The sequence below is a fragment of the Psammomys obesus genome, unplaced genomic scaffold (assembly GCF_907164565.1).
Source record: "Psammomys obesus unplaced genomic scaffold, mPsaObe1.curated_primary_1811, whole genome shotgun sequence".
Lineage (NCBI taxonomy): Eukaryota > Metazoa > Chordata > Mammalia > Rodentia > Muridae > Psammomys > Psammomys obesus.
Window position 1 is genome coordinate 13,394,260 of NW_026585689.1, and position 13,627 is coordinate 13,407,886.

The 13,627-nt window shown below is 38.5% G+C and overlaps 1 protein-coding gene across 2 annotated transcripts in view; it reads right to left on the reverse strand.

Annotated features, from left to right (window-relative positions):
- Epha6 (EPH receptor A6) overlaps positions 1–13,627 on the reverse strand; it is a 979,971-nt gene that overhangs the window by 8,563 nt on the left and 957,781 nt on the right. For both annotated transcript variants that reach the window (XM_055594395.1, XM_055594404.1), the window contains one exon: positions 6,618–6,811. In XM_055594395.1, the coding sequence (XP_055450370.1) occupies positions 6,618–6,811 (194 nt within the window). The remainder of the gene's footprint in view (positions 1–6,617; positions 6,812–13,627) is intronic.

Consider the following 13,627-nt stretch of genomic DNA (forward strand, 5'->3'; position numbering starts at 1 on the left):
TAATTCTGTTTTTAATGGTTGGTATTATTTAACACGAATAATAAGTTGATAACTGGTAGAAACCTAGGGATAATAATCAAAATTATAGATATGGACACTCAGGGAGATAAATGCAGGGTAAGAATAATGCCTTTAAAATAATCTCTTATAATTCTCAGTAAGGTACCCAGCACATGGCCCTAAACAGAGAATAATGGGTCACTGGACCTCAAAGGAAGATTCCTTTTGTGAGGAAATACTCCAGAGTATAAACAAACACCATGTCAGATGGAGCTGCAATGCACTGACAGTGGCTGTCCCTGTATCCTCACGCCATTGACCCCCAGCACCACACAACGACAGCAGCACAGCATCTGTGTGAGCAGCAAAGTGTCATGATGACTAGTAATGTCTGCCATTGCAAAGAGAAAGAGGCGACGCAGGTGTTGTGCAGCACCAGAAAATTCAATCTGTAGAAATGCCTAAGGATGTAATTCTGGAACTATGTTCCTGCCATATTTCCTTTATTTCTCTCTATTGTAGTAGTTATATCTGTTTTCAACTGGCACATTGCAGGAGGACGCTTAGGGAATACATGACTATGTGTCTGCTCTCTATCTCTATGAGGGAGGGCACCTGCTCTACATCTTTGAATTTACTCAGTAAAAAATACGGTGACCAGTTGTGCCACAACCAAAATATTTAAGGGGTTTTTTAATAAGCTTCATTTATGAAGTCTTTAAATTAGACTTCATATAAATATTGCAAAGAAAAATCCAACTGAAAAAATAAAACTGTATCTTCCTTCCTTATCCTCGTGTGTTCAGAACAGTGAAGGGCTGAGAACAGCTGCACATTCTCTGTTATTCTACACTGTGTAGTTTATACGAATATGGACTTTGGAGTTGATGGACCTTGTTGCTAATCTGAAGACTGCCTCTTGTGTTCTTTTGATAAACAGCTTCCTTTAGTCTCCCTTTCTTTGTCTGAGGCACAGGAACAGCAGTAATGATAATTAAAGGAAGACATAATGAAAGTACGCAATAGGTACAATGATTCGGACGTTGCACAGTCCCAACAAGCAGCACTAATTGTTCCTTTATAACACAGATTATATATCAGCATCATCACAGTGAATGTATTATAATTATCTTGTGACTATAGCTCATTCTGTTCAGATTTTCTCATGGGCAGGTAGGAATTTCACACCAATGCTTTATATTCTATCTCCTTTCCACAAAGCTGATTATTGTGCAATGTCTGCACAGGTTTGACCAGGCAGTTATTTCTGGATGATAAACATCAACAAAGTACAAGCAACAACAGGCAAAAAGAAACCCTCTGTAAATGACTTGTATATAGACTTAAATAATTTTATAGGTATTGATTGTATATTACCTTGGCAGTATTGTAAAAAAAAGTCTTTTGAAAGTGGATGGAAAATTATATATTAAATTGTTGAAAATTATTAACTGAATGCAAGGTAATAGTACTATTTGGTTTTATGTTTCTCTTCTTTTTCTGAAACAGAAGCATTACATTGAAGGCGTGACCATTTCTCTGCCTTCATCATTCACTGGAAGCCAAGAGATTGAAAATTCAACCATACGCTTGTATGTACTAAGGAAGATAGTAGTTAGAGTTCCTAAGAACTACAAGTTTACAAGGTCTCTATCCATGGCCAGTGCATAGTGAGAATATTTACAATGTGCCTTGGCTTAGGCAGATCATGACTGATGATCCCACTGAGTACTAAGGACCAGCACCATCCATCTAAGCAATTGCTGCTTATTCTCAGATACCATCTTTGAACTGATGCTTAAAAAGTACAAAATGGTGAAAAATCTGTCCATAATTTGAATAGGGCTCGGAACAGAATTGGAAATGATATTTTCTCCCCCACTACTCTTTCCCTTCCTCCTTTTTTCTTTTTGTAATACTAGGCACTGAAGCTGGGAACTTACTTATGGTAAGCAAGGGTTCTACCAGTGACTATTTACACTAAGCCCTAGAAATGTTATTTCCCTGTTGCATTACAGCTCACCCGAAAAGTGCAGCAAGCAGACAGCAAGCTAGTATTCTTAGAAGATATCAGTGCCTACATTGCTGGAAAGGATGGAGAATGACTGCACATGAAGATGTGGTAGGGCTGGGGAAGTAGGTAGAGGCTAGTGAAAGGACAGTATATGGTACTTGGGTCACTTTGTACTATTAAAGTTCAGGTAGCCAGGTATATACCTAGACTGTAGGATTACACATATTTGGAATTGGGAACTATGAGGTTGATCCCGAGAAATGTGGGAGAGAGGACAAGTAGAGGGGAGGAACAGAGTACAGTCAGGAATTGCATCAAATGCTCCTCTAGACATAACCTTGATTCTCAAGCCTGTCTCATCTTACCATGGGTTGTGTACCATGTGACAATTAAAAATAATTCTTTGAGAGGAAATGATTATAATAATGAGAGAGCATTGATATTGCATTTATGGAAGATTGCCTGCCCCATCAAAATGGTAATTTTGAAAATCTATTTAGCAGTTAGTTGAATTTAAGGACATTCTTATATAAATTACCATGATCTCATGAATGTCCGTATACTTTTTCAAATAGTGTATTTGGAGCTCTACAGAAATGTGAACATGCCTGTTGGGAGGCATCAGGCAGAGGAATGTCAGGAGAAGACACGAGTGAGAACTGCTCTTTCCAATCCTGAAAGCTCTGGATCCATCAATATCTTTCCTATAGATCCTCCGTTGTTTGCAAGGAAAGGCTACAGACAGGATTTATGAAATCTCTAACTTGCCAGCATAAAATTTTAAACTGTGGGTTTCAGAGCCTTCCTCATTCTCTTTAGTCATCCTAATTTTCCCTTCACTCACTACTCCTGTCAAGAGAAAGAGCAAAGATTTCTCGAGTGAATTCTTGAGAAAAAGGCAACTAGAGCAGAATAAAAGCCATGGGAATGCAGCAATGAGAGAGACCTAGAGGCTGGGGACACTTGGAGAAGAGGAAGTCTAACGATGAGTCACTGTGCATCATATACTCAGGCTCTTTACTGCGTCTCCATGTGTGTGCATGTGCAGATGTGCATGTGTGCATGTCGCGTGCACATAGGTGTGGTTATACAGAAGCTAGGGCAGGACACTAAATCTATTATTGTCTGCCCCACTTCTCTGAGACAGGATTTTTCACTGAATTGGAATCTTGCTATTTTGGTATGGCTGGCTGGCTGGCCAGCAAGCTCTTAAGCTTCTTCGGTCACTATCTCTCCTGCTGGGGCTATAAGCACAAACAATCAGCCATACTTGGATTTTTTAGAAAATGTGGGTGCTGGGTATTCAACCTCAGATGCCCATGTTTGCAGAGCAAGCATTCTTAGGTACTGAACCATTTCTCCAGCTGACCTGTTTGAGAGGCATGCAGTAGCAAAGACTGATGGTCATGTTTCCTTAATCCAACAGTAAGCTGGAACAGACATGCATTCATGGAACTTGAGAGATGGAGGGGCTTTTCATGTGCAGGTACTCACCATCATTTTATAAACACAAAACCAACCAGGTCATCTCTTTACAATAAAGTACCTCAGGTCCCTGGGATTGGCAACAGAGTGTGTGGATGGCATCAGGAGTGTGGACCCAGTGGAAAGGCAAGGAAAACCCATTCTGGCCCTTGTGATAATAAGAATAATGGTAAGTTTCAGGCACAATATCCTGGAAATGCTGGTTCATTTTGTTTCTCAAACAAAAATATATTAAAACAAAAAAGTTCATGTGTCTCTGTCATGAACAAGGATAGAAAAATCACTCATAGAAATTTCCATTTGTTCCAGGCAGATTAGATTCTGGAACTGAGCAAAGCTGATGACTTTATATGAAGGATGCAGTTCCTGGCCTGTGCATGGCAGAGTTCTTCAGAGCATGGCAGTCACTTCATCACGGACCTCTCTAGTCCTTACAGAATTCTGCATCTGCCTTGACCTCTGTATCCCTTTTCCTTTTCTTTTTTTTGTTATTTTATGATTTGAGATTCTTCCTGAGAATTTTACAAATATGATGGTTATTCACAGTCTCACAATTCAGTCAAGAAACTGCTGTATCTCTCTATTAAAATGATGACGATAGCCACTTCACAGTTAGATAGCTTTGCTATGGCCACCAATAAGTTAACCTCGAGTCACAACAAGAAGCTGAGAGGAAATGATTTGAGCTTAAAGGTATGATGTGATGTCCTCTTTCATGAAGGTAGACTCACTTTGTAGTGTGTTTTCATTATAATGGTCTCTCAGCAGTAAAGCATAGAGATTGTGTTTTCAAGAAAATATAAAAGCAAAAGCCAAAAAACATTTTCTTGACTCTCTCACTTATAGACTACAGGTTTCTAGAAATAAAAGTTATCACCACGTATTGATCTCTATTTTAACTTTGTATTCCCTCTATATTGTTTCATAAATTTTATATTAAAAATGTTCACTTTGAAGCTGCTCATGAACCTGTGTACCTCACTGCTAAATCGTGAAGACATACTCAGCTTTGTGTTTGCTGAAGCTTTGTGAAGGTGTGGGCAGCACATTCCCTGAAATAGCCTCTTTTGGCTTTTATACCATGGCCGCATCCCTGCTTCCTGTATCACCAGCCTGGCTCTTCTTTTGGTTATTGCATTTTGGGGACGATGTCTCAAATGTTGGTGTTCCATATGGTTGCTGTTTCTTCTCTTTATTTTCATGCTTTATATTCTTCATAGGTTATCTTAACTATGTTAGTGCCTTCAATCATAATCTATATGCTGATCAGTTTCAAATATACACATGTAGCCTAGATATTTGAAAAATATTGTGTATATGCATGAGTGTGTACGTGTGAGTATGTGCACATGGCTGTAGAATGCCATGGATGTCAGAAGATGTATATATCTTGTATATATGTATATATATACTATATATATATATATATATATATATATATATATATATATATATATATGTATATCTGTATATATCTTGGAGCTCAAGTTTCAGGTAGTTGTGAGCTGCCCTGTGTAAGTTTTGGAAAATGACTTAAGAATGCTATGTATTCTTAATTGCTGATCCAACTTACTAGTCCAATAGCCCAGCTCCTTTACCTCACATCAACCTATGTATGTGCCTATGGAATTTTCACTACTATCCCACAGGCATGCTTGGCTCAGAATGCCCCAAATTATCTCATTTCTGCTCCAAAATGTGTTTCCTGTGTCCTGGAAAGTATGCTACCCAATGCTTGTGAAAAATAAAATAAAAATAAATAAACAAACATATACATAAATAAAAATTTAAAAAACCTGACAAATACCTACTTCCTCCTTCTTCATTCCATATTTATTCAGGGACCGAAACACATTAATATTGTGTATGTGCTGCCAAAAAATAAATTCATACTCTTCTCTTCTGATGTCAACTTTATTCTCATTTTATAACTTAGACCTTAAACTTTTATAGCTTGGATTTCTGAAAAGACATCCTTGACTCTGTTTCCCATCTTGCTCCTTGTTTTACATTCATGATCTAAAACAACACTTGTCTTCCTGAAGTACAGCTGTAATTATATCATTCTCCTTGCTTAAAGATCCTTCAATGGCTGTCCATTGGCTTAACGATAAAATCCGAAGTGCTTTTCTTTTCTGTGCTTCCTCCTTACAGCTTCCTGTGCTGGGCTGCTTAGAGGAGACGGGCTGCAGCAATAGTTGAATCACTAGCTATTTCATGCTTGGCTTCATTTTGCTGAGGCTGCCAATTAGTGATTTAGAGGTGAACTCTTACATGCTCAGCTGTGAAAAGAGGTCTGTTTCAAATAGCCCTTAAAAAGCCTAGTCTTCTTGTTACTAAAACCCCATACTGACTTGAACCTGTGACCCACAGTTGAATGTGCATATCCTGTGGCCATCTTGTGTTTTGGGAAGGTGTGCTTTGGTTATTTATAATCTAGTACAAAAGAAGACATTGATGATATTTTAAGGGCAATATTTTAGACAGAAATGAGGATTATTTTTGCTTCCACTTTTTCCTTCCTTCTCATTGCTCTTCAGAGAGAAGTGAGTAGATTTACTTAGTTCTACTTAAGGTTATAAAATGCTGCATGACTGAATTCATTTTCTACTCACCTGCCCTATTCTGATTTGGGGAGAGGAAAGTAACAACAGGGAAGCATGATCAGACCAGCAGGGAACATCCTCACTTCTGTTGATTCACAAATCACCCTGTCTTGCTTGCCATTTCAAATAGAGGGATGGAACATAGAATGAAAAGAAACGAGAAAGGGATACACACATGCCCACAAGTTCCACGTATAATGATAAGAAGGATCAGTAAAGAAACATATAAAAATCAAAGATCCACATGAAAGAAACACAAACAAAGCAATGCAGGGAGATTAGATATAGAAAGGGAAGAAAGAGGATTTTTTTTTCTAGTGAAAAATTCATATTTTTCTTTCATGTTAATGTACCTGTTCAGCTGATAAATAAAATAAGGATTATACAGAGTCCACAATTGGACAGTTACCAAGGCAAACTCGTTCCTTCTACCTGTTGTTCTTGCCTGTAGCCTGAAAAAAAAAAAAAACTGTGATTGTTAGGAAAAACAATACCACCATCATGCGTCTTACACAAGGATGTCCTCCACCAGCGTGTGAAGGGCACTGGGGTTGCGGATCAGTTTGTCAAGGAAGCTGACGATGTCAGTAAACTTCGGCCTGTGGTTTCTTTCCTTCTGCCAGCAGTGGAGCATCAGCTGGTGCAGAGACGGTGGGCAGCCCATCGGAGCTGGAAGTCTGTAACCTTCTTCAATGGACAAAATAACCTAAATGCAAACATACACACATCACTCCCTTACTTTTTGGTGACAGTAAGATGTATGTACGTAGTAGCATCTTTATATGCAAGCAGTACGGACCAAAATACTGATAAGCATCAAAATTACTTACGATGAACACACAGGGCCCAAGCAAAGGTAAACACCCATGTTCTGAACAGGGATTGCTGGTAGAAATTATGCTGGGAAGAAAATACGCTTCATGCATGCGCTGCTGGTGTACAAGTAAAGTTTCACCACAGTCTTAAGAAACGTCTTCTGTAAAACTTTACTCACCCGTCTGAAACCCTGATGCCCACAGCAGAAAGGAGGCACGATATGGACGCGTTTAGTGCAAACTGTATGTGACAAACAGCTGTGTTTCTCGAATCATTTTTCATCCTCCGTACAGTAAGGTCAGTGTATTTTTAAAGCCCATTACTCTCCCTTTGTAGCATATTTCACTCCTTGTCATTGACTTTGGGTTTTCCGTTAGCCTGACACAGGACACAGCAGTAATGTTGATGTCTCATATGTCCCAAGGTTGTCCAAAACACGAAAAGCTATCGATGGTGAGCATAAAGGAATAAAAACATGGGAACCTTCAGTGTGAGCACCCAGTAGGTCAATTCTCCTGTGAGGAAGAGGCTCTCTCTGTAGGAGGTGGTGGTTGACTACTTGTGTGTGGTCACGGGGTAGCTTACAGGACTGCGAGTTTGAAGTTTTGATTCGGGTTAGTTTTAATTCACTTAATTTAAATTTGAACTCCCACTTCCTGAACTCCCTGCTCTGGAGAAAAGAATCTGCATAATAATTAAGAATAACAAGGAGATGACAGCCTGCTGTTTAGAAGCCCCATAAAGGTCAGGTAGGCCATTTGCTTGTTTAATGAATTACCTGCCAGCCCTTCCTACAAGGAATTTTCTAAAGGTGGAATAAAATAGATTCTGAATTCATATAAATTAGCTTTTGAAGAGATCAAAGGTAGTGATTTGAACCTTTGTTTTTACATCATCTATGTTTTTAAATCAATTTAAAAGAGAACAGAGAAACAGAGGATCAAACTTATATTTAAAGACAGATATCAATTAAATTTACCCCCCCAACACACACACCAACAATCAAAATATAAAACTGTTAATCATTAACATCACTGTCTTAAGAATTCTGTTGCAGGACCATCTACATATTTTTACTTTTTATTGTAGACACTGACATCTTATTTTGATTTCTTCTTAAATCACCACCATTTGACATGACTATAAAGTATTCTGAATTTATGTCAGAGGCCATTTAAAAAAGAAATATTATTAATTTTTAAAGTTTAAACTTTTCAGCATTAGAGAATTTCTTATGATCACAGCAGTATTTTTGTGACCATAATACTTTGTTTGCATGTATGTGTGTGTCTCTGTGTGAGTGTGTGTGTGAGAGAGAGCGGGGGGGGGGGGGGGGGGGGGGGGGGGGGGGGGGGGAGAGAGAGAGAGAGAGAGAGAGAGAGAGAGAGAGATCTTCTGTGTATGGGCAAGAGAAAGCCAGAATCTGACTTCAGGTATCTTCTATCACTGTCCACCTTATATTTTGAGGCAGGGTCTCTTGCTGAACATGGAGCTTGAGTTTTTGGTCAGACTAGCTGGTCACTTAGCCCCTGGAATCCATGTTTCTCCTCCATCCCAACAATAAGTGCCGGGGATCCAAATTCAGGTTCATATGCCTGAACAGCCAACACTTTACATATGATCTTTCTCTCAGTCCCAGAATACTTTAATTCCCCATAAATATTAATGTTTTACATTAAATTATAGAATATGATTTTTCTCATTTTTTGGCTGCTTTTGGTACTAAGTAGGTTTGGGTTTAAGTCATTTTGTTACATGTTTTAGTAAAACACAAATGAATAAAAATGTTTGAAACCAATCAAAACGACTCTGAGTGTTATGCTGGCTGTTATGGAAGTGATTATCAAAAATAGGACAGAATAGCTTCTGAGAACAATTTTGAAGTTATGCCCCGGGAGCAAGAGAGTCAATTTGCCAGAGTTACCTGATTGTAAGTGCATAGAATAAAACAGTAACAAGTGAAGTCACATTAGGAGGGAAGGTTGCCTTTACTGAATATTTTGTATGTGTGTGGCTCTTGTACTTTGTTGTTGCTGTTTACCATTTAAAATTACTCACTGTGGTGGTTACTATTGTTGCCAGTTTTTATATCATAAAAGTTACACTCAGGGGTTAAGGAGACCCGCCCAGATTCACATAGTCACTGTGTGGCAGAATTAGGCTCTGAATTTAATCCCTTCAGACTTTGGGAGATATCTTCTCTGCCATTCCCCAGATACTGCTTTCAATTTTCATGATAGAATGTTCTCTCAAATTTTATACCGTGAAGCAAACATGCACGTTGTGTTATCATTTGTCATTATATGTTCTAATTTGACTTCAGTGCTTTCATCTGGGCCCTAAACTTAGTATTTTCAGTAAATTAAAACAAAACAAAACAAAAATAATGTAATCATCATTTCTGAACATTTCTGAGGCTTATGGACACCTGTACTATCGTGTTTATTACTTTTATTTTATTTCCTTTCTTATTGCTTTTGTTTAGGCTATGCATATATGAATGCAGGAATTTCACCACCGGATTTTTCATTCTCCTCATTTAGCATAGTGTCTTACTTATTAGTAAATGCTAATGGTCTAAGCAGAAACTGTTAAAATAATATTTTGATTTATCTTGATAGAGGAACAAATATATATATTTGTAAAATTTAAAATAGCTATTTTAGATAGACCCAGGAGACAGCATGATAGCATGTGCAGTCCTAGAGAACACAGTCATAATTTAAAAGAAATGTCATTTGGAACAGACAAGGAATAGGATAGGAGCCTTCCACAGGGGAACTCTGAAAGGCTCTCCCCATCACAGTATTGAAGGAGATGCCTAGACTCATACTCAAACTTTGGGCAGAGTGCAAGAAACCTTATGGAAGCAGAGGGAGATAGAAAGACCTGAAGGAGACCAACAGAGTAAAAACCTGGGCCCAGGGGGTCTGCAGAGACTGATGCTCCAGCCAAGGACCCTGCATGGAAATGACCTAGATCCCCTGCTCAGAGGAAGCTTCTCAGTTTCCAAGTGAGTCACTTAGTAAGGAGAGCAAGGGCTGTATCTGACATGGATTCAGTGGCCAGCTCTGTGATCATCTCCCCCTTGGGGGAAGGGTACAGCCTTGCCATGCCTCAGAGGAAGATGATGTAGCCAGCCCTGATAGGCTTTGGTCAAATAGACAAGGAGGAGTTCTTCACCTATTATGGACTAGGTAAGGGGCATAGGGGGAAATGAGGAAGGGTCAGACTTGGAGGAGATGAAGAAGGAGGGTACAGGCAGGATACAAAGTGAATAAACTGTAATTTAAAAAAGAAAAATAGATCTGCCATCATATTCTACATATGGTATAATTGTACAATTTCTTTTTGTAAAAAAAAAATAACTTACTAACATCAAATGTTCAACCAAGGTGAATAAATTGCTAAGGTTATAAAATAAATAAATAAATAAATAAATAAATAAATAAATAAATAAATGAAATGTCATCAAGCAACACTATCCAAAATCTTATTGTTAGATATGAATCTTAGACCATTCAGGTGACAGGGGACTTGCTCTTCCTTATGAAAGAACTTCATTACACTCCCCATCTTCCTCTTAGCCCCAGAGGGATTTCTGTTTTCCACGGGCTTTTCTAGACAACTCACAGAAATGGTTAACAAAAAACCCAGACCTCTTGGCATCTACTAGGCAGTGAACTCCCTCAGCATTTCTCCAAGAGAAGAGAGTGATAAGAGGATAGTATGGCTGTGTCCATCAGCACGTTGGTCCCTACAAGGCGGTCTGTGGGGTAATGGATCAGGAGACCCATAATTTTACTTCTTGCTTATCTCTCTGTCATTTATAGAGTTCACATAGAGGGTTTCTGTTTCCTTGGTTCTTTAGCAATCATATTATGAAATTTATTTTAAACCCCGGCACAGGACAGGAGTCAAAACCATAAGGAATCCATCTTGTAGAGCAACAGCAATAACAGTACAATGGTGCTGATGATTGAAAAACACCCAGCGAATTATTGAGAGACTCTTTGTCCCATTTCCAAAATTATATATGTATCATTTTTTGAAGTTAAAAATTCAATTTTATTTAACAAGAGAAGTAACCATGAATTTTTCTAAAATTGCCAAAATTAAGAGCATTTGATATTCACTAAATATGAAAATGTTTCCTCACAGATACTTGTTGTAATACTGGAAGCCATAGAGTCAAGAACTCTGACAGCATATGTGAGATTTGTTGAGGACAATGAAACCCAGCGTTGGGTAGAAGAAGCTTATGTAGCACAAGAAAAACAGAAACACATGTAATATCACTCATCAGGATGCTCATTACTTTTATCTGTGGAACAAACCTATGAAGTATCTATAGTTCTTATCATTTTCTAGCTAAGACTCCTAATCACAGAAAGGGTTAGACTTGTCTAAAGTTGCTAACACATCTAAAAACTCTAACTTCAAAAGTATACCCGTACTGGATATTTGATAATTTTCACCCAAACAGACACATATTGATCACTTAAAACATACTAGTGGTCGTTCTAGTATAAAAGATGACACAGCATGATATGTATCTGTGAGTCAGAAGAGTGTAGTCTAGTGAATGAGAAAAAGCCCTGTGAGTACGGCCAGTCTCATCTAAAACCTTATGGCAGCAGAGGGAGCACAAGGCAGAGTCTAGCCCAGCCTCAGCTGAGTACGATGGCATCCGGAAGTTTACAAAGGCAAGTGGGGTCTCTAAAGAGGTGCTACTTGAAGCAGATTTGTGTGGCTGGAAAACATTTATCTCTTACATCATTATAGTGCTTTTAAATTATAAATACTAATTGTGATATCTTAATTGCTATATTTTTACTGTACGTGGTACTGTGTTTTATGAAGCTTATTGCGTACAAATGTAATTAATGTACTTTTAGTATATTATTTCCATACCTGCTACCCTCCTTAGCTTCCCCACATAGTCTCATTAGCAGCTTTTTTTCCTCCCTATACAGTTTTACTCCTACTTTCAGGTCATACAGGCACACATGAATTCATATATCTATTTAAAGTTCAGGATCCAAAAATCAGAGGCAACATGCGATAATTGAACTTCTGAGACTGACTTCAATCATTTGATTGAGACTCATCTCCAGTCATTTCTTTCTCTATGTATATGGTGACAGATAACTAGGCCGATTTCAAAACTTAGCTACTTGTTTACAGTAGTGCTACAGTAAGCGCTGGTGTATGAAAATTTAGACTTTCAGTAGAGAATGGAACAGTTTTAGCAAGTGAATGATAATAGATTTTGCTTTTAGAAAGGCTTACTGTGAAAAGTCTGAAGGATATTGGCTGTGATGGCAAGAAATGATAATAACTTCTAAGTTTTTGGCTTGGTAGGAAGAAACGTAATCTGGGGGCTTGCGTGTCAAAGAATCTGGTATGTGTGCGTGCGCATTTACGGAGGCCAGAGGTCAATATTAGTATCCTTGTATATTAGTTTCCACCTTATTTTGGTCTGGAGCTCACCATTTCAGTGAGACTTGTTGACCAGTGAGTTTGGAGGGTTGGAGGTGGGGTTCCTTCCTGTCTTGGCTTTTCCATTACTGGGAGCACAGATGTGTATTGCCCAGCTGGCTTTTTGTCTATGTGCTAGAGCTCAGAATTCAAGCCTTCATGATTGCACATGAAGCAACTTACTGACTGAGCCATATCCTTGGCCCATTGGTCCAGTTTTAATCTTCTCTAGGGTTCTGTGATATATATATTTGAACAAACACTGAGAATTTGTATGCCAAGTTATGAGCTGGGAACACAGCTCACCTCATTTAAAGGCACTTACGGTTATACATACTGTAGGTAATAAAACTGAGGATAAACAAATTGATAGATTAGTCAATATGACATCAAAAATAGACCAATGTCATCACCTCTGAACCACAGAAGTAGAAGAGGCAATGTCTCATAAGACTTAAGCCACATCAACTCATTCACCCAGGTTTAGCTCTTGTCTGTAGTTTTCTTGTGTGGTCCCAGCTGCCACCATCACTTGTCTTCAGATGACTTCCATGTCTGGAGCCTTAGAGCAACTTTATCCCTAGATATCAGGATTCACAACTTCTATTACACATCTCTTCATCTTGGGTCTGAGTCTTCCACCTCTGATCTGTCCTGTCCTCTGCTCTGGTAATTCAGAAAAAGCTCCAGTCTCTCAGATGGTTGAACTGAACTCTTCAGATCTTCTAATCTCTTCGTAGCACTTTCAAGCTTGGAGCCATGACATGTCAAGCAATGGATGGAGACACAACTTTTAGCTCTGTGAGTTCCAATAGGTGTGTGTTGGGGGTAGTGGGGCGAAAAGCTGCATTAACTGTTCCATCATAAACATTTTTTTTCTGGGGCAAGTTTTGTTTTTATGGGCACTTTCTGATCCATTGATTAAGAAATAATTGGAATAGCTCATGTGCACCTTGACTACAAGAGAAATTGAGGCTCATTGACTTAGGAGGTAAAATAAAATCCAGTGAACTGATAAAAAATAATCATAAAAGGGGGATAAGTTAATGAATGAATAAGGTACAAAATGAGAATACATTATCAAGGGCTGACCTATTATTTAGCCTAACATTTTCTTTCTAAGTTGAAAAGTTTCCTAAAACTATATAGTTAAGATAATTCTCAAGGTTTCTTCCTTCCTTCCTTCCTTCCTTCCTTCCTTCCTTCCTTCCTTCCTTCCTTCCTT